The sequence below is a fragment of the Octopus sinensis genome, linkage group LG2, assembly GCF_006345805.1.
Source record: "Octopus sinensis linkage group LG2, ASM634580v1, whole genome shotgun sequence".
NCBI classification, from domain to species: domain Eukaryota; kingdom Metazoa; phylum Mollusca; class Cephalopoda; order Octopoda; family Octopodidae; genus Octopus; species Octopus sinensis.
This window is the reverse complement of record NC_042998.1, coordinates 54,160,727-54,183,064: the sequence shown is the minus strand read 5'-3', so window position 1 is coordinate 54,183,064 and position 22,338 is coordinate 54,160,727. Positions and strand designations below refer to the sequence as shown.

At 35.0% G+C, this 22,338-nt stretch overlaps 1 protein-coding gene and 1 pseudogene across 2 annotated transcripts in view; one reads left to right on the top strand and one right to left on the bottom strand.

Annotated features, from left to right (window-relative positions):
- LOC115224684 (katanin-interacting protein-like) overlaps positions 1-22,338 on the top strand; it is a 656,564-nt gene that overhangs the window by 566,980 nt on the left and 67,246 nt on the right. For both annotated transcript variants that reach the window (XM_036513321.1, XM_036513315.1), the window contains exon 35: positions 289-449. In XM_036513321.1, the coding sequence (XP_036369214.1) occupies positions 289-449 (161 nt within the window). The remainder of the gene's footprint in view (positions 1-288; positions 450-22,338) is intronic.
- LOC115208859 lies at positions 8,775-8,867 on the bottom strand (annotated as a pseudogene).

The window sequence follows — 22,338 nt, the reverse complement described above, 5'->3', positions numbered from 1 at the left end:
AGTTTACCTCTTCATTCCAAAATAATGATGCAAGGTGAGTAAAAAGCCGTAACTCTGAATCAGAATATACTGCCTGTGGTTCAATTTGAAATTGTGGCCTATGTATTATAATGTATTATATTTCCAGCATACTAAACATAGTAATTTCCCTTCATCCGTCTCATTCATTTGTAATGTGTGAGAAAAATCAAGACCTTTAAACTACAAATACAAATGAGGTTTGTAATTATATAGCAAGCAATGACGCTTAAATTATATAGTCACTTGTAATTTTCTGTTTAATTTCAGTTACTTGTAGATGATCTGCTAGTTTGCAATGGTAGCCTTCCAGCAGTTAACAATGCCTCTCGCGGAATCCTCCCAACTTGTGATATGCCACACCCATATCACACACTCCTGTTCACCGAGAATAAAGAAGTGTTGAAGAAAGAGCGACACACTGTTATCAGGTAACTTAGCTTTGCTGTTAGTAAGTGCACTGTGGAAATATACCAATGAGCTGAAGTGACAACTCTCTTGCTGATTAATTTATTGTCATAGCTTAAGGCAAGCTTTTATTTCAGGAGTTATTTATTTCTATGAGAATGCTTTTAAAGAGTAAAGGAAGAAAATTACATTTACTGTCATGAGAAAGGGATGTGAAAGCTAACCACTATTGCGCTTTTGCAGGCTTATGAAAAATGTAAAACAAAAATGGAAAATGCTGTAGTGTATGTGTTTGTGAGAGAGAGAGAGAGAGAGAAAGAGAGGGAGAAAGAGAACGGTTCATTTGAGAAATGTCAAAAAATATGCAAGGTTTCTTTCTTTTGAAATATATCAGAAGAACCAGAATAGAAAAGAAATAATTATATCTGTTTCCTCCCATATTTGCCTTTGTTTTATTTCCAGTATTATTTTGTTCATTTTTTTTCTCACTTTTGTTTTTCTTTTCTTTGTTTTCTTTCTCTCTCTCTTTTTCTCTCTTCCTGTTTTTATCCGCTTTAAACATCTTTTTTTTTTGTTTGTTCTACATCTACACGTGTACAACTGTTTGGCAGCTCTAATCTCTAGATGTCAAGTCATGGAATTATCTTTGTGCAAGAAGGCAAAATTGCAGTAGCAGCTGGACTTAAGTACTTTACCGTAACCAAAAAAAGTTTGGTGCTTCACTTACTGCTGTTGTCAACATTCAGCTTCATCCCCATTAGCTGATAAAGTAGTGGCCAGAAACCATGCTGGACTTGAGCCAATTAACCATAACCTCTGTTACTAAAAAAGTGGCCTTATTCTTAATCAATTTAGACTATTTTATTTACACTCAGTGTTATGTTTTCAGTTCTAACCCCTCTTTTATGTACATACACTCATAAATGCTTTGCCCAAAACGTTATGCATCTATCTACTACTCCCTTTTACTGTAAGAAACCATACTCAATTCCTGTGGTCACCTCTTTATGCTCGACTTCTAGATATATCGTCATTGGTTCAATGTTGACTTTCCCATGTTTATTTCTTTTATTCTTTTACTTGTTTCAGTCAGTTGACTGCAGCCATGCTGAAGCACTGCCTTAAAGGGTTTTAGTCAAACAAATTGACCACCAAGATTTATAGTTTGTAAGCCTAGTACTTATTCTATTGGTCTCTTTTGCCAAACCACTAAGTTACGAGGGCATAAGCACACCAGCATTGGTTGTCAAGTGATGGCAGGGGAACAAACACAGACACACACACACATAAATAAATAAATAAAGATATATATATATGTATATATATATATTGATAGAAATAGTAAGACAACAAAAGAATGAAAGAGACCTCGATATTATGTAAATAGAGGAATTTATATGTAAATATAATATGTGCCAATTATTTAGTAGCCATGATAAAACTCCAAGTTTCAGATGTCAATGGCCTGATAACTGAAGAGATGCCAGAGTGGGTTTCCGCCCCAACGTCCGAAACTCAGAGTTTTTTTCATGGCTACCGAATAATTGTGACATATTATATTTACAGATATATATCTATATGGCAAGCTTCTTTCAGTTTCCATCTACCAAATCCACTCACAAGGCTTTGGTTGACTCAAGGCTATAATAGAAGACACTTGCCCAAGGTCTCATGCAACAATCACGTGGTTGGTAAGCAAGCTTCTTACCACACAGCCACACTTGTGCCTATTTGTACAGGTTGAACAGATTTTGTTGCAGCAAATTTCTCTAGAGCCAGATGCCCTTCATCTTGCCAACCCTTACATGTTTCCAAGTAAGGTAATATTTCCCCCTGCTTGACTTGTATGTCTCGGAAGAGTGAGAATGAAGGACACTGCTGGTATGACAGCAAAATTCACAACTATCATGCAATGTGAAGGCAAGGAAACAGTAACATATACATATGTAAAAGAGAATTCGTGCTGTCACCATATAAAAGAACACTCATGGCCCCACCACTTAAAAGAGCACCCATCTCAGTGTCATGTAAAAGACACCCATGCCAGTAACACGTAAAAAACACTCAGTACATTCTGTAAAGCAGTTGGTATTAGGAAGGGCATCCAGCCATAGAAACTATGCCAAAACAGATAACTGGGGCCTAGTGCAGTCTTCTGATTTACTAGCTCCTGTCAAACCATCCAACTTATGCCAGCATGGAGAATGGGAATGATGATGATGATGATGATGATGACATACACACAATGGGCTTCTTTTAGTTTCCATCTAGCAATTCTGCTGACAAAGTTTTGGTCCGCCTGGAGAGGTAAGAGAAGGCACTTGCCAAAGGTGCCATGCAATGGGACTGAACTCGAAACATGTGGTTGGGAAGTAAACTTCTAACCGCTTATATTTTTTTCCATATAATTTATATTCCAGGTAGCCTCTATATGGCTACACACCCTGCTAAAAATAACTGCCAAACTTCCATCAGGCCTTTTGAAAAGAGACAAAGGATAATATAGTCCATGGTACACAATACCTGAGAAAAGAAGAAATGTCATAACTGGAATACCTTTTGTCATATGCCATCAGGGGTTCAGTTAAAGTCATTTGATGTTGTGGTTCAGGTGTTGGGCTCATGATTGTCAAATGATGAGCTGGATTCTCAGTCTATGTAATTGTGCAATGCACTTCATTCTACATCTTCCTGAGTTTTCCCCTTCCACAGATTCCCTCCACAGTAACAGACTGGCACTTCTTTATGCAGCTGTCATCATCAGTATGCATCACATGATCATACTAACACAGTCTTCTCTCTTGTACACTACAACTGATGCTGCTTGTACCTGACTTTTATCTCAAAGCATTTACATTTAGTCACACATGCACACAGCTCTTGTACACCCAATAGAACATATTGGCTTCATTTCTTCCAATCCTTTGCATGTCCTCAGTAGTAACAGTATGTTTCTTCTTCTTGTCCAATATTTTGAATCTGGGTTCGTCCCCTTTTAACAGGGGTGGTTGGATCTACCTAACTCCTGCAGCAACCACTCTCACACCATCTCACCCAGTTTGGGGCATCCTCCCTCCTCAAGCCAACCCTCCCAATATTCTCCTCCACGTGTCCCCTCCACATTTTCTTTGATTGACCTTGCTTTTGCAGTTCACTCACTCTAAACTCAAGCACTCTCCTCAAAACATGATCCCCATCCCTCCTTGACTCATGCCCATACCACCGCACTCCATTCACCCTTGCCAGCTGTTCCACTGATTCCTCCAACCCCAGCATCCCCATCATGCTTTGTTTCACAACCGTATAGCATTAGCTGTCCCTACACATAAAATCCAGTCTTAAATACTACAAAAAAATTTTTTAAATAAGAAGGATGGTTGAATGGCTATACTCAAAATGCCTTTGACCCTTAGTCTATAAGTTTTTCTTGAAGTTCAGTGAGGAATTCCTTAATCCAAATAAAGCTTCTCTCTAGAAGTTTTGTTCAACTGTATAACCAAACTCCTATTCTTATCAATTCTAAAGTAGAGTATGTTCAATCCTTATTAATCCACTGACATTAAAGAACATAACCATTTTTAACACCCTTTATGCAAACTAGCCAACGTCAAAAACAGGGTCCGTTTATTCAATACAGGGTACAGTATATTGCACAGTATTCCCACATTTTTGGATGTTGGACAAGAGGTCAGGTACTGTAATACAAATCTAGTATGTTACAAATTTGTAAAAGTAACATCTCCTTCAACTGTAAAAGTAGCATTTCCTCAACTGTATAACCAAACTCAAATTCTTGTCATTCTACATAAATAGTGCTGTTCACATAACTATTGGGTTCCGTCATATGATACAGCACATGTGATATGTGCAATGCTACAACAACATGAATGTTATATTTTACCCTTCTTTTTATAATACTGTAGTCATTATCCATTACTATACTGCCAGATAACAACCTAATAATGATGAAATAGATCCTTCAATAAAAACCTACTTTAATGATCACATTGATATGCTCAACAGTTATCTGTTTTTTTCTTTTTCTTGAAACAAATTTTACTTATGTCTTTCACTCACTGTAATTCTGTCAACAAGTCATTATAGTGAAAGTTCTTTTTCAAAGTCCATGTTGCATTGTGTGTATGTTGAAAGACATACAGAAACACACAGAAATACACACATACACAACCAACCAAAACTATAACTATATTTATTATATATATGTATATATATATATATATATATATACATAGAGGGAGAGAGAAAGTCATTTTTTTTAAAGTCTGTGCTTCACTCTGTTGACAGATTTGCATTTAAAGTTCCCATGTTTTTAATCAAAACTTGTTAGTTACTATGGTGACAACTCTTCCTATCTGTCTATCAATCTTTGTTTCTTTCTTTCACTCGCTCTCTTTCTCTTTCTCCCACACACACACTGTATTTGTCACTCGACAACAACTTTTTCTCCTTCCAGTCTAAATATACAATGTGACTGGAGTTATCTCTCCAATTGATGTTGTGATGGACAGACAGACAGAATTCAGCTTCTCTTATATAAGATTTAACTATGGTTATCAACTGTTTTCTAACAAATAATGCATCAACAGATGCATGGAAGATGGATGTTAAACAATGATGATGATGAATTTCCAAAGTTATCTATTCATGTAGAAGTCAGCTACACTCATAGAAGTTAGAGTAGAATCTAGCTGCACTTGTTGAAACCACCTGCATTTGCTGTACATGCTAGTGGTACTTGTATCATAGTATGATAAAGAGTAGTTCTCCTGTGTTATACGCCATTGCTCTAAACAGTTTTCAAAATGTTGCAAAAAGAATGATGGTTTGATTTCCTCACTGAAGATTGTTTGATTTATTTATATATGTTCACAGAATGACTGATTTTATTTCACAAATTCTAGATATAGAAATATTTCCAAAATGTGTTAAAATAACTTCAAAAGTAATTTGAAAGAACAACATAGGAAAGATGGTGAAATATTAAACGATGGAGACTACTCACCTTATTAACACGATATCTGTGTATACGGTGCAAGTGCCAGAAAAAAATTTGTCTCTACCAATTATAGTTTACAAAATATCTTATCTCTTAGAATAAATGTATAATACGTTTTTTGGGAAATTTTTATATAATTTTATTTTGATATTCTTAAAGGTAAAACAAAAAAACTCACAAGGGAAATATATAAAATATACACAAAAAAGACAATATATCTTTACCAAAAGATAAAATGTTTATTCTTGTCACCCTGTTCATGAAAATATTTGAGGTGTAACCACTTTAAATGATAGGTAGCATCTGGTTAAAGACAAATGCTCTGAACAGGAGTAATCATAGAAGAGCAGGGGACATAGGATCCAGTCTAAGTCTGGTTTGTTGAAGGAAATGTTACTTTACAATGTTATAACATACTAGATTTGTATTACATTGCCTGACCTCTTGTCCAATTTCCAGAAATCTGGGAATACTTTGCAATATAATTGTACCCTGTATTGAATAAACGGACCCTGTTTTTGAAGTTGGCTAATTTGCATATGGGGTGTTAAAAATAGTTATGTTCTTTACTGTCAGTGGATTAATAAGGATAGTACATACTCTGCTTTAGAATTGTATTGATTTGTACCTGTACCTGTTAAATCATGTTCTTCACTTTTCTTTGTTTAATATTCATCTTGTATAAGGCAGTGAACTGGTAACGTTGTTAATATGCTGGGTAAAATGCTTAGTGGCATTTTGTCCGTCTTTACGTTCCGAGTTCAAATTCTGCTGAGGTTGATTTCACCTTTCATCCTTTTGCATTCAATAAAATAAATATCAGTCATGTACAGCGATTGATGTATTCGACTTACCCCCTCCCCAAAATTGCTGGCTTTGTGCCAAAATTTGAAATCACTACTCCTTCTATAAGCATTATACCATATACATAGTGCAATATGATATATTTTATGAATTCTAAGGGGATTAATGAATATCAGACTGTGCTTTAGAGGTGTAATAATTTGAATCTGTTAAGTACAATTTAGGTTTTTACTTTACATAATGTATTTCATACTTTATTTTATACTTTACATTATAAATACCATTTGAGCTCTGGGGTCAATCTTATGGACTATCCCCTATCACCAAAATTGTCAAGCCTTGTGTCTAGAGCAGAAAAGAATATTTAGTTATATTCTAGCAACTTACAACAATGACATTTCAGAGCTAAAATTCTTAGGATATTTATCTAAAATGTAGAAGTTCTATTGGTCAAGTTCAGTTTTATCTGGGACTAAATTTTAAACTGTTGCCAATTTCCAATATTTTTTCTTTATTTAGACTTGAGCCTACAGTCTAAAGAAATAATAAATGAAGTACAATACCTACCTCGCTAAACTATGGGTTCTAAAAGATATATATATATACAGGGTGCGGCGAATATATTGTCATCTAAATTATTTGAAAATGAAAATAACACTGACATCTCATTTTAACAGATATATTTACCAAAATTACATAAAAATATCTTGAAATACTAAAGAGTGAATAAAATATCACAATCATCTTCATCATTATTTAATACCTATTTTCCATGCTGCCATAGGTTGGATGATATTATAAAGTATATACATAAATATAACATTCAAATTTAAAGTATTTGTCAGTCAGTTGTCTTATGACTAATATAAACAATATACATGCTGTATCTATGACAGTTTATGTCTTCATTTTCATTTCATAGTTTATCTGTGAATTGTATTATGAATAATTTAGATATCTTATACTAGATTATGTCTTTGATTTCATTCCATAGTTAGACCATTATATATGTAATTGGCAGCAGAATAATATTAAATATTAAGGATGATTGTACTTAAGTAGGATGATAATGATGGAAAGGCTGGTAGTATTTAGTAGTAGCAATGTTTCTGATAATGATGCTGGCAACCAGGGTCAGAGGCTTTCTTGTTATATTTCTTTGCCACAAATCTCATCCACCCTTCCATGAACATACAGGACCTGTATTTTCATGAGACATGGGTGAGATCTGTAAAAGAGTTAAAGAGTGGTGAAGCTATTAATCTCATCTTTGGTGTTAAATGTACTCTGTATTTGGATACTCTTGCTTTGATATGAACTTGTAAAGCTTTGTAGTGCAGTATGGTGGAGGCGCAATGGCCCAGTAGTTAGGGCAGCGGACTCACGGCCATAGGATCGCGGTTTCGATTCCCAGACCGGGCGTTGTGAGTGTTTATTGAGCGAAAACACCTAAAGCTCCACGAGGCTCCGGCAGGGGATGGTGGTGATCCCTGCTGTACTCTTTCACCACAACTTTCTCTCACTCTTACTTCCTGTTTCTGTTGTACCTGTATTTCAAATGGCCGGCCTTGTCACTCTCTGTGTCACGCTGAATATCCCCGAGAACTACGTTAAGGGTACACGTGTCTGTGGAGTGCTCAGCCACTTACACGTTAATTTCACGAGCAGGCTGTTCCGTTGATTCGGATCAACCGGAACCCTCGTCGTCGTAACTGACGGAGTGCTTCCATCCAGTGCAGTTTAAAAACTTCTATAATATCGCGAGAAGATTTATTCACAAAATAATTATACAAAATCAAAAATGCATTTCTTTTCTTTAAACGTTTGCAATGAATAAGCTTTAAAGAACAACTAAAAATTATTTATATATCTTGACTTCATTGGTTTAATACCTATTGTAAATTTTTAGTTTTTCTTAAGTAATTGTAATTCATTTTGACCCTTTCTCATGTAGTAGATGAAAATAGGAAATCTGATGGATCTAAACTATCTTTAGTATCTTTTTATAGTGTTCGGAAGTAGAGTTGTAATATATCAAATAAAATATATATTTAAAACTCATCTTGCATGTACCTGGTGACCTCACTAGTGCTGGTGCCACAAAAAAAAAACACAAAATGCACCCAGTACATTCTGTACAGTAGTTGGTATTAAGAAGGGCATCCAACCATAGAAATCATGCCAAAGTAAACACTAGAGATTGATGCAGTCCCCAATATACAAATTCTCATTGCTTCTTGCAATCTCTTCAATATTAGTTGACTCTGTCTGTCTGTCTGTCTGTCTCTCTCTCTCTCTCTGTATATATATATATATATATATATAGACATACATACATGTATGTGTATATATACAACTGGCTTCCACACAGATTCCATGTATCAATTCACTCACAAGACATTGGTCTCCCTGGTGCTATAGTCAAAGACACTTGTCCAAGGTGCTGTGCAGTAGGTTTGAACCTGAAACCATGTAGTTCCAAAGCGAGCTTCTTAATCACACAGCCATGTCTGCACCTATGATAAAAAGAAATGTGGAATGCTTCACAAAATTGCCTGTCATCCTTGCACAGGGGACTTGCTAATCTTTTAATATAAAACCAAAAACAAAACGAAAACACAGAAAGAACCAATTTGAACCAAATTCAACATCATAATTCCCAAATTTAGAAAATTGTTTGAAAACAAAAATATCAAACTTTTATATGTCTCCATATTCTTTAAAAATTACATCACCCATGTCTTAGCTGAATGCTTAACTAAATTAACATGATCAAAAGAACTCTTGTTTAAGCTTCGAAGAAAAACTAGTTTTGATATCAGAACCCTCTGAAAATAAGAGACATCGGTGAAACAGATCATGCTGGGATTTGCAGCTTCAATGAGGCACCAAAATAATTCCATGTTTACTAGAAACATATCACAGTTGTTACACAGGTTTCTTGTGTGCGTGTGTGTCCCACCTTGAAAAAAATTACACAATTATAAAATTTAAGCTAATATGTAACCACAAATGTAAATTTCTTTTTGCAAGAATTCTAGAAAAGCAATAAAAATAAATCCTAACTAGAAGTTGGATTTATTTATTTACTATTTGTATTCTGATTTGTCCTTTACGGTTAGTTTTATTTTTAAGGAAATAATCAAAATCATAGCAAATTCTTTTAAAGCAAAGCAAACTACAACAATAATAACAATAATAATAATAAGGATAAATTGAAAAAATGGCTTCTTCTTTACCTTACTGTATTTCTTTCTCTTTTTTTTGTCAGGTGTGGGGGTGCTTAGTAGTTCAGAAATGTAGAATTTGTTTTGGTTCTCTCTCTCTCTCTCTCTCTCTCTCTCTCTCTCTATCTATCTCTCTCTCTCTCTATATATATATATCTATCTATCTGTCTCCCTCTTTCCCAAAATTTCGTGATAATGTCTGCCTACTGGCTAAACATGCTGCTAAATTACTTCAATGGTGAACTTTCAGTTTGAAGTGACTTAATTTCATTAATAAAATTTGGAAAAAGGAAAGGAAAAAAAAACGTGGGTAAGGATAAAAGTAGGAAAATTTCATGGTAATTTGTCTGTAAATCAATTACCACTACCCTGAATGCCACCACCATAGCAATCATCAGCATCTTCATAAGCATCTACTTTTTCATCTTTATCATCATCGCAGCCGTCACTACCACAATGATGACCACCACCACTAACATCAGCATCCCCACCACTACCACAACAACAATGACTATCATCTCTAACTTCAACCTTCTCCACATCATCATTGTCATCACCAACACCAACCCCACTACTAACTTCATCATCATTGTCACCATAACCGCTACCGCCTCTACCACCATCTCTGGCACCACCACTAGCTTCATCATCATCATTATTATCATCATCACTATCTACACCATCATCCTCTCCACCACCACTAACTTTCTCCTCATCATCATCACCACCACTGCTAACTACTTCATCATCATCTTCCTCCTCCACTTCCTCTTCCTCCTCCTCCAAATCATCATCATTATCATCGTTATAATTCTATAATGACACAGGTTAGATTATAAATGATCTCTAATTGTCATGTTTGTGCTTTATTTCTTTTGCAAGGCTCAGTATTCCCAGATCTGTCTTCACTGCTTTTTGCCATGCTATTCCCTTGTCAATCTATCATCAGTATCACGTTCTAGGTGCCTTATATTGTCAGTAGAGAGTTGTATTCCATTCAGTAGGTGTTATCCATCCATTCATATTATATGTTTGTATGAGCCAATAAATGATACCTTTACATTGTCTTCCGAGCAGCTAGCAATGGCAGCTAAATCTTCTTCACATCATATGTTTTTATCTTAAAAAAGGAAGAATACGTTTGTGGACAATGTAGTATTAAAATATATAAAAACGCAGGATGGTCACTTCTAGAATTATTGTTATCATTGCCATCACCATTTAACATCTGTGTTTCATGCCTTTGAAAGTGCATGGCTCAGTGGTCAGAGTGTCGGGTTCACAATCATGAGGTAGCGGGTTTGATTCCCAGACTGGGCTGTGTGTTGTGTTCTTGAGTAAGACACATTATTTCATGTGACTCCAGTTCACTCAGATGTAGAAATGTGTTGCAACATCACTGGTGCCAAACTGTATCAGCCTTTGCCTTTCCCTTGGATAACATTGGTGGCATGAAGAGAGGAGGCCGGTATGCATGGGTAACTGTTGGTCTTCCATAAACAACTTTGCCTGGACTTGTGCCACAGAAGGGAACTTTCTACGTGCAATCCCATGGTCATTCATGAATGGCCAAAGAATTTTTTATCCTTTACCCTTCATGCTGGTGTAGTTTGGATGGTTTGACAGGATCCAATGAGTCCAAGGACAGCATCATGCTTCAGTGTCTGCTTTGGAATGGTTTCTCCAGCTGGACACCCTTCCTAATGCCATTCCACTTTATAGTGGGTACTGGGTGCTTTCTTCATGCCATCTGCACTATTGAGGTCACCATGCAGCTTCCTTTGGGAAAGTGGGGGAATCAGCTTCTAAGAGGAGGATGGAGGGGGTTAAATTCTGAGGTGGGTATGGGCTTGACAGCAGATTCTAGTAGAAGATCTGCATGACTACATACATTTAGTAGGAGAAGGAAGAGAGAGAAAAGAGAAAAATGATTGGTAGGAGCTGCCAAGAGCTACATAGTGACAAATTTGAACAAAAGCTGACCTGAGACTTAATAAACCAAAACAACTTGTTCTTGCCAAAGAGTCAATGCTCAACCCATTTCTTCTTCAGGCTATCTGTTTGTCTCTCTCTCTCTCTCTCTCTCTCTCTCTCTCTCTCTCTCTCTCTCTCTCTCTCTCTCTCTCTCTCTCTCTCTCTCTCTCTCTCTCTCTCTCTCTCTCTCTCTCACACACACACACACACACACGCACACACATTCATATCCTACTTTTATGCAAGGTAAGATATGTTGCACTTCAAGATGATAATACTTCCCACCTTCCTGTTCCAGCTTCTGTAAAATCTTCACTTTTATTGTCCAAAGTCCTCAACTATTCAGAGTGATGTTCCTTCCTTATACTGCTCTTTACATGGAGAGAGAAACTCTTCAATCTCCATTGAGATAACAACTCCCTAAATTTCTTCTGTACCTCTCTTGCACTGATTAATACATTATCACTATAATCATTATAGTGAAAAACCAACAGAATGTGGTGGTCCTATAAAGGATGATGTTACTGTTATTTAAACCCTAGACTGTGTGTTGATAACCAACTGGTAAAGATGTTTTCCTGCGGCTTAAACAACAGTAAGATCATCCTTTATAGGACTGCCACATTATGTTGGCAAATAAACTTTACTATAATCATTTCAAGTATTAAACACCATCATGATCATAATCATTATCATGGGTTAACCTGTTAGACTGTCAAAGGACTACATCTTGCTCCAGTATCCCAGTATTGGCATAGATTTTATGGCTAGATGTCCTTCCTAACACTAGCAACATTACAGAGTATACTTCTTTTTATTTGTGTGGTACCAAAATTAGTGAGGTTGGCCTGTAACTCACAACACTAAAATTCTCTTACCTAAGAGAAAAAACAGGAGATAAGATGGTCAATTTATACAAGGTGCTGTGAGGTTAATAAATATCCTTCATATTATATCAAGCAGTAATTGGTGTGTTCTTACATAGTTGAAAAATCTGTTGCATTCTCCAGTTTAAAAATTCATTTTATAATTTTACATTTCTAGCTATCTGAAACTGGAGTAGTTTTTACTTCCCCCTTTTTTTTTTTTTTTCACCTGCATGTTAAAACATGTATTTATAGTTGAATTTCTCTGTTATGGCTGCAATAAACAATACCAATGAATTCATATGTGTTCCTTCCCCATATACTCAGGCAGAAATTTCATTAAAGTTTATTCATTTTTAATTAAGCTACCCCAATCATTTAATTTTGACACCTTTAGCTAATATGTGAAATATCAATTTATTTTTATTGCTCCTGAATAAGATTGAAATTGATCGGTTGGCTCTTCAACCAAATATCTTCTTTTCATATGAGTAATTGTAGAGATGTGTAATAGTTTTGTAATGAAAATATTTTGTGTTTGTCATAGGCATTAAAGTTTGAATGAAGTCTAATCTTCTTGTCGTATGCTTTAAGGTTATGAGATTAACTCCTTTTCATAAGAAGACAATCCTATCACAAAATATGTTTTCATGCCTTAGCTACCATCTTAGACTACCATTCATAATATCATTAAGTTGTCAAGTTATTTCGAGGTTGTACTGAATGTAGAAAACCTCAAGCGGTATTAATCAAAATTATAGTACTGAACCATCCAAAATCTATTGGAAATGATTGGACTTCAAATATTTCTGGAAAACATAGAATTATTTTGGTATTTCAGTGCAGCAAATTATAATACGATCTGTCTGTCTAATGTCTGGTTCAGAGAATTCTAATTTCAACTTGTTTTCTCTGTAGTTTATATAAGCATCCTTTGGCCCTGTTAACTGAAATGAAACATTAATTTAAGGCTTGTTTGAATAGAGTTTTGAAGAATATGAGAATATTAAATTTGGATAAGCAATTTTATCAAGTGACTCTCAAAGTATAGGAGACTGGTGTTGAATTCATGTTTATCAATTTTTATTTTATCTCTTTTTTTTTATTAGCCTGATACTCTTTATAATGATTCCTGAATCTTTCATAGCAGTCATGCCAGTATTTTATTTATGGTTGACCGGTTAAGAAATTTGCTTCTCAACCATGTTTCATGTTCAGTCCCTCTACACAGCACCTTGGGAATGTATCTTCTACTTACATTAGCCTTGGGCTAACTGATGCTTTTTGAGTGAATTTGATATGCAAAAACTGTAAAAAGACCATCGTGTGTGTGTGTATGTGAAAATACTTACATCCTATATGCTTTGCATGGAAAACCACTAAACTAGAAGCAGTGCAGTTTGTTAACACTTCTCTTCTTACAAATTATCTGCTAGCTTTATGCTTTCAGAGATATAGGAAAAAAGAGATACCTTACTTGAAAAAGAGGCAAGGGTTAATGACAGGAAAGATATTTAGATGTAAAACAATGCATCAATAATATATATATATTTATCTATCCCATCATCAATTGATTGAGTGACTTTCCCAGACCAATACAACTCCTCCACACCTGATGTTCTGATCAAGTGATATGGCATAAATGTTTGGCTTGGGTTTTAGTCACACTGGTCTTTTGTTAACTAAAATATCTCATCAGCATACACCACAACTACAGACGATTGCTGTAGTTCACTAACTGATCTGGTTGATTCTGGTCATTGACAATTTGTTGTCTATCCATCCATTCAGAATCTTGTGATATTAGCTATTGATTCAATAAGTTCATTTACCAAATTAGTTCACAACCACCCCATGATTTCAGTGTGCCCTGATTGGCTGGTTACATACTATTTAACCCACAGTTAGGACCTTACAGATGCTACTACTCTGACCATAGTACACCTGGAAACAATAGCATCTAAGATGTGGTTCCAGACTCTTCAAAGCCCTGGAATTCACAAACAAGGGCCCCACTACCAGATTTACTTTAACCCTTTAGCATTTAATCCGGCCATATCCAGCCCAAATATTCTACCTGTTTTATGTTTAAAATGACCAGACCCAACCTTTCATAACTACACTACATTGTCATTCTAAAAATATACTAACACACCATTGAAATCTCAAAGCTACAAGGTATTTCATGATTAATTCAAAGCAATGTGAATGAATAAGCAATGCATTTGACAGAGAAATCTGAATGCTAAAGAGTTAAAGATATACACAGAAGAGCCATGGTAGCTTTGAAAAATGGATGTAAAAGTATATGTGGTTACTTTATGCAAAGACTGGATTACAGCTGTAAAAGGTTAATGTTTGTGAATAAATTCTCCTCGAGTGGTGTCGTAGGTTGTATAAGGGATGCATTATTTTAAATGTATGCTTCATTCTCTGTTAGGGAAATCAATTATCCTCTGTAAAATCTTTTTTTTTTTTACTGTCTTGGTCATTAGATTGCGGCCATGCTAGAGCACCACCTTGAAGGGTTTTAGTTGGGGATTTCAGTATGACGTGTATTTATAGTGAGTGTATAATGATATGTGGAAATTGACGATTTAAAGTCTGTTATCAGCATATTGGCATGGACATAATTTTTCTTTTGCCCTTGTTTTATAAGTTGTTTATAATATTAACCTTTAAAGGTATTTTAATATGCTGCCACTTTTTGTTGAAGTTTTCTTCTGAACAAAATTTCATCCTATATTAGTATATATATATATATATATATATATATTATATATATATATATACTAATATATATCTGAATTGACTATATATATATATATATAGTCAATTCAGATGAAAAAGCATAAATGAGAATGTGCACAGGAAATGTATTAGCTTGATGCTCATTGAAAGGCAAGAGTTCGACATTTTGAGCGTAGCTCTTCACTGGAAGGAGAAAAAGAAAAGTCCAAAGATGGAGAAGAAATCACCAATGGCACACCTGCAGTTACATTGCTACACATTACATACATGCACCATCGAAACACATAAATTAGAAGAGCTCTGCATTCGCTGAATGCATTATTTGTGAACTGAACTAGCAATTCTTAACACTGAAATAAAGAACTTTCTTTTATATCTACATCTTTTCTTGCGAGAGAGGTCTCAATCAATTGCTAGAGGCATACTGTATACTCTTTGCCATCATTACCATACTTCTGGACAATATAAAAGAATTGTAAAACTTGTTTAGATTTATAAGGCTTCACATTTTCATCTTTTGTGTGCTGAGCTTACTGTTATTTACAGTTAGTGATTTAGGGAAACAGATAGCATAAAAATGCAAAAAAAAAAAAAATAGTGAGAGAGTACAAAAACTATCAAGCCTATGGATTCATCATTGGTGTCATCATCATTGACATCATCATTATGCTTTTTAATATTCACTTTTCCATGCTTGCATGGGTTGGACAGAATTTGTTGAGGCAGATTTTCTACATATGGATGCCCTACCTGTCACCAACCCTCGCCTGTTTGCAAATGAAGTAATATTTCCTGCTGACCATGGAAGATTGAAAACAGGCACTCCTCGCATGATGATGATGTTCATTTACATCTATCACATGAAATGAAGCAACACATCACACCACACACACACACACACACACACATATATATATATATTTACACAATGGGCTTCTTTCAGTTTCTGTCTACCAGAACCATTCACACATCTTTGATTGGCCCAGGGATATAGTAGAAGACTCTTGCTCAAGATGCTATGTGGTAGGACTGAACCTGAGACCATGTGGTTGGGTAACAAACTTCTTACCGCAAAACTCTATGTCTGCACCTATTTAAGATACATAAATGTTTCTTTTTTTTTTTCTATTAGATGCTATGTAAGTTCTAAGTTTAGAGTGAAGTGAGCAAGGAATAGGTCTACTAATGTCATTCAAATCAGGTCTTTGTTGCTCTCAAGGTGTCTGCATTGTCTTTACAATTCAAAATGCTTATTTTATAATCTTAGTTGATTATTTCTTTCTTTCATTTTATTCTATGAACTTCTATATTTTAAAGATTTAATTTTACTATTTCTTGGTTTTATGTATTTGTTTTGTAAACACACATGAGCATATATATATTTGTGACTGTGTGTGTGAATGTATGTATGTTTGTATGTATGTCTGTGCATACATGAATACACATACTTGCACACACATATGTATATAATTGAATCATAAAATCTGGTGAAATGATAAAAGTTCACGAGTTTGTAGCAAAGGAAAACTATCGAAATATAGACTACATAGAAACACAAACGATGTATTTAGTTGCCTGATCACTCGATGCTGTTCTATGAAACATCAAATAGCTATCAGAAAAATCATCATCAGAACCATCATCTCTCCTGCTCTCCTCCTCCTCCTCTTCATCAATGTTGCCATCATCTTCATCGTGAACATCATCTTACATGAATTTATTCATATTCATTTCCTTCATAAATGTCTCCATGGAGACATATAGCAGCACTACTCCTCAGAAGATATAAACACTTTTGAAAGTTTATGGAAAATATTTAACGTTTATTTCACAAAGTATGAAGTACAGGTAGTTAGGAAAATAATGTAATTTTCTATTGAATTGCTGTTTGTTTAAGTTCCATTCAGGATAAATTCTTTCTTGTGATGCTTCTCTTTATTTCTCCCTTGCACATACATCCTCAAGAAATTATATTTCTTTTATCTTCAAGAAATAGTTTCTTGAAAAGATAAATTTGTAGTTTATGTGGTTCTGTGGTAAGAAGCTTGCTTCCCAACCACATAGTCCTGCGTTCAGTCCAACTGCGTGGCACCTTGGGCAAGTGTCTTCTACTATAGCCTCAGGCTGACCAATGCCTTATGAGTGGATTTGGTAGACAGAAATTGAAAGAACCCCATCGTATACATACATATACATATATATATATATATATTATATATATATATATATATATATACATACATACATACATACATACATACATACATACATACATACATACACACACACACACACACACACACACAACACACACACACACACACACACAGGGTCAGCTAAAAGTCATTTGACAGTAAATCAAAACCATTTAATTGCAAAATTTATTTACATTTAACAATTGAATGAGACTTCGCTAATAAATAGACAAATGTTTAAAAGAATGATGATTTTTAACTCCCAGCATTCAATTATTAAACATTCTTAATTGGAATGAATAAATAAAATTGAATATTAAATTTATATGGAATTTTGATTTACTGCTGGGCGACTTTTGGCCAACCCTGTATATATATGTATATATTTATGTGTGTGTATTTTTGTGTCTGTGTTTGTCCCCCACCTTAATTTGATAACTAGTGTTGGTGTGTTTACATCCCTGTAACTTAGCGCTTTGGCAAAAGAGACCAATAGAATAAGCACTAGGCTTACAAAGAATAAGTCCTAGGGTCAATCTGTTCAACTAAAACCCTTTAAGGCAGTGCTCCAGCATGGCTGCAGTTGAATGACTGAGACAAGTAAAAGAATAAAGGAATACAGTCGTGCCTGGAAATTAACTCACAACTCACAGCAGGTAAATATACATTTCAGTAAAAAGGCAATAAATTTAGCTGTCATGGAATGTAATTTTTTGAACAAACTTCTTGATGGTGAAGGGAACCCCATAAGGGGGATATGAAAAGAAGAGGCATGACATCTGGATAGAGATGCAGGACTTGAATATCATGAAACGGAGATTGTGTGACCAAGTAAGAATGATAAGGAAGAATGGATGGTTAACAGCATTAGAACTTGGTGAGATTAAGAAGAGAGTGATGAGTGAAGATGAAGTGGTTGCAGAGAATGTTGATGAGATTGTCTTAGATAAAGGCATTCAAGGGAATGATGACTTTTGAAACTGTAGTGGGACTGAGTGATGCAGACAGAAGAATGATACTAACAATTCTGCCAGCTCATTGCCTTAATAATCATCATCGTTTAACATCTGCTTTCCATGCTGGCATGGGTTGGATGATTTGACTGAGGACTGGTGAACCAGATGGCTGCACCAGGCTCCAATCTGATCTAGCAGAGTTTCTACAGCTGGATGCCTTTCCTAACACCTACCACTCTGAGAGTGTAGTGAGTGCTTTTACATGCCACCGGCACAAGGGCCAGTCAGGCGGTACTGGCAACGGGCATGTTCAAATGCTGTTTTTTTATGTGCCACCTGCACAGGAGCCAGTCAAGCAGCACTAATAATCATAATCCTTTCTACTATAGGCACAAGGCTTGAACTTTTGGGGGAGAGGATCAGTTAATTAAATCGACCCCAGTATGCAACTGGTACTTAATTTGTCAACCTCAAAAGGATGAAAGGCAAAGTCGACCTTAGCAGAATTTCGACTCAGAATGAATTGACAAATAATAATTAAAAGTCACCATGTCTGTTTGTTTTATTTAGGACTTTCAATTATCACTTTCGTTTATTGGACACTGAAAGAAATTGGATAACCCTTTGTGTTGAATAATCTTGAAAGAAATATTAGCCTAGTGAGGAGTTCAGGTTGTTGTCTGCAAATCTTAATAAATGGCTAGTCAAAGAAAGATGAGATTCAAAGAATGTTGAAGCTGTAGCTGATGTGGCATTCAAATTCAAAGTATTGATTTTGATATACTGTAGGTAAAAATAACCGAGATTATATTTACTGTGCAAGTCCCACTTTGCTTTTCTTAGTAGTTACAATAACAAGATTACTTGAAAGAAAAAGCCGACAAAAAAAGCATAGATATAAGTTCTTGCATGTTTCACTTATTCAGTCTTGTTGATAGCTAAAGTTTTCTTTTTAACAAAAAGAAAAAGAAAATCAAAGCAGAAAGGAAAAGAAAGAAAATTTCTTCTCTGAAAGTAATTTATCAACAATAGCAAAATTGAAATAATGAAAAGGAGCAAAAAATATTGAGCTAACAAAGTGAAGATATATTCTTTCAAAACTGAACTTCATTATCCATTTTCTTGGCGCTTTCTCTCTCTCTCTCTCTCTCTCTCTCTCTCTCTCTCACTTCATACATACATACATCTATATATGTAATTATATGCACAAATATGTATATGCGTGTGAATGTGTGTGTGTGTATATATATTCATATATATATATATGTGTGTGTGTGTGAGTATGTGTGTGTTCATACATACACATGCATCTATATGCATTGATGTCACATTTGTACATAAATTCTTGCACGTAATAGATACACACGCAGAAGTCCTCATATATGCACATACACAAATACATGCAAATGTACACATGAGCATACACACACACCATACAGTCATTGTTTTTTTTTTTGGTTGATTTCTTTTTGTTATTTTTTTCTCTCTCCCTCTACTGTCCATTTCCTTCCAATAAACTCTTGTGAAGTTACCATTATATTTTCCAATCTGTCCACTTCACCATCACAACCTTCCTCATTCTCTTAGTTGTTTCCATAGATAAGTAAATATATATAAATAGATGCACAAACTACAGCCAACCTCGTGAAATTTTGTTTGATAAGAAAAATGAAAACAATATTTTTAGTGTTTTGTTTACAGTTACCATAATTCTTTATGGCTCTGTTCATCCCAAAATATTTAAATTAAATCCCACAGCAGTTGACTGTTAAAATTTTATATAATTTTCTCTTTCTCTTGCAATTTTGGTTTTTCTCATTTTTATTTATTTGCTATTATTATTTGCTTTGTTTCTATTCATTTCTTAGAAATCATTTGATTTTTGTGTTTTCATCGAGTAAGCATCATGTGTATATGTGTGTGTTTGTGTGTGTGTGTGTTTGAAATTTATTTGTTTATGTATGTAAAATCTTTGTTGTATGGTATTTAAAAAGAAATAGTTTGCATGAAAGATATTTATATTCTTGTATAGATTATGTATTTGTACATGTGTGAGTGCATGTGCATAAAAATGTGTGCATGTGTGTGTGTATAGAGAGAGAGCGAGAGAGATGTACACACACACATGATTATACACATGTATATATATGCCTGTAAATGTGTGTATCTGTACCACGGTCAATAACTATGTATGCATATAAACATATATTAACGTGCTCAACTAAATATATTCAAAAATTAATGCTGAATAGCAAAATACTTATTTGACTAGCTATAGATATTTAATCTTATAAGTATGTATATACTGTATAACATATCATAGATAAGTATAAATGTATAAGTATAAATATATATTTCTATATATATATATGCATATATGCATGGGTTTGTGTGTGTGTAAGTATGTGTATACCAAATCCACTCACAAGGCTTTGGTTGGCATGAGGCTATAGCAAAAGACACTTGCCCTAGGTGCTACGCAGTGGGACTGAACCGAGAACCATGTGGTTGGGAAGCAAGCTTCCTACCACACAGCCATACCTATATAATATTTATTTAAAGCACAAGCTTTTTACTGAGACTGCTGAATTTTCATCAATGTTATTTTTTTCTGGAAGCTAACCAAAATGTAACTGGTCTCCTGTGTATTGTCTCTGATATATATAATATATATATATATATATATATATATATATATATATTCTGTATAATTGTTACTCTGTTATTCCTACTTCTTTTTTTTTATCATTGTCTATATTACTTTTTCAGTCTTATCATGTCTACTATCATAAGAATTATCTTCATTCTCAATTTTCATAGAGTAGATACTTTCAATTTTAAATATTGGGAAAGCAATTCCAGTTTTGTTTTCTTTTTTTGTAATGAGATTGTTAGCTTGTTAAATGAAAACTAAATTGTCTAGATATTGGTCGTTCTGTATTTGGCACTGTTATGTAACATAGTATGATGCCACATAAACAGAGGAATAGGTTATTAAAATATTTTTGATTTTGGTGACATTATTCTTCATAAACTCTGAAATACCTACAATTATTTTTTCTATTTTTGTTTAATTTGTATGATAAAATATGAGTAGAAGTTATTGTTTTTGCTTGAGGTGTGTCACCTCTATGTCTATAAAAGTGTTTAGTTTAAAACAAAATTTGTATTCAAGACGACAAATTCCTAGATTAGTATACAATAGTTATCATTTATATTTTTATATCTTGAAGGGAAAAAGGAAAACAGAAAAATGTTGGTTGACTGCTTCTATGATTAAAATATCTTCCACCTTTTATTTGTATTAGTCTTTGGGCTGCAGCTATACTGGGGCACTACCTTGAAGGATTTTGTCAGACAGTTTGGTCCCAGTACTTATTTTTAAGCCTGACACTTATTCTATAAGTCTCTTGTTGCCAAACTAAGTTACAGTCATCATCATCATCGTTTAACATCCTTTCTCCATGCTAGCATAGGTTGGACGGTTCAACCGGGGATCTGGGAAGCCAGGAGGCTGCACCAAGCTCCAGTCTGATCTGGCAGTGTTCTTACAGCTGGATGCCCTTCCTAACGCCAACCACTCCATGAGTGTAGTGGGTGCTTTTTACGTGCCACCGGCACGGGTGCCAGGCGAGGCTGGCAACAGCCATGATTGGATTGGTGCTTTCTATGTGCCACCGGCATGGAAGCCAGTCAAGGCGGCACTGGTATCAGTCACATTCGGATGGTGCTTTTTACGTGCCACCGGCACAGGGTCGAAACGGTGTTTCTTTACTTGCCACCTGCACAGGAGTCAGTCCAGCGGCCCTGGCAAGTCCAGCAAACAAACCAACTCCAGTAGTCAATTGGTGGTGGGAATGAACACACACACACACAGGATGGGTTTCTTTCAGTTTCCATGTACAAAATCCACTGACAAGGCTTTGGTCAGCCTGGGGCTATAATGGAAGACACTAACCCAAGGTGCTATTCAGCAGGACTGGACCCAAGACAATGGTTGGGAAGTGAGCTTCTTACCACACAGGCACACTTAGAATAATATTTATTTTATGATTGTTTTTTTTCATATATTTCAGTCAACTTGTTATTTGATGCAGGCACAGTATTTTTCATATCAGAGAT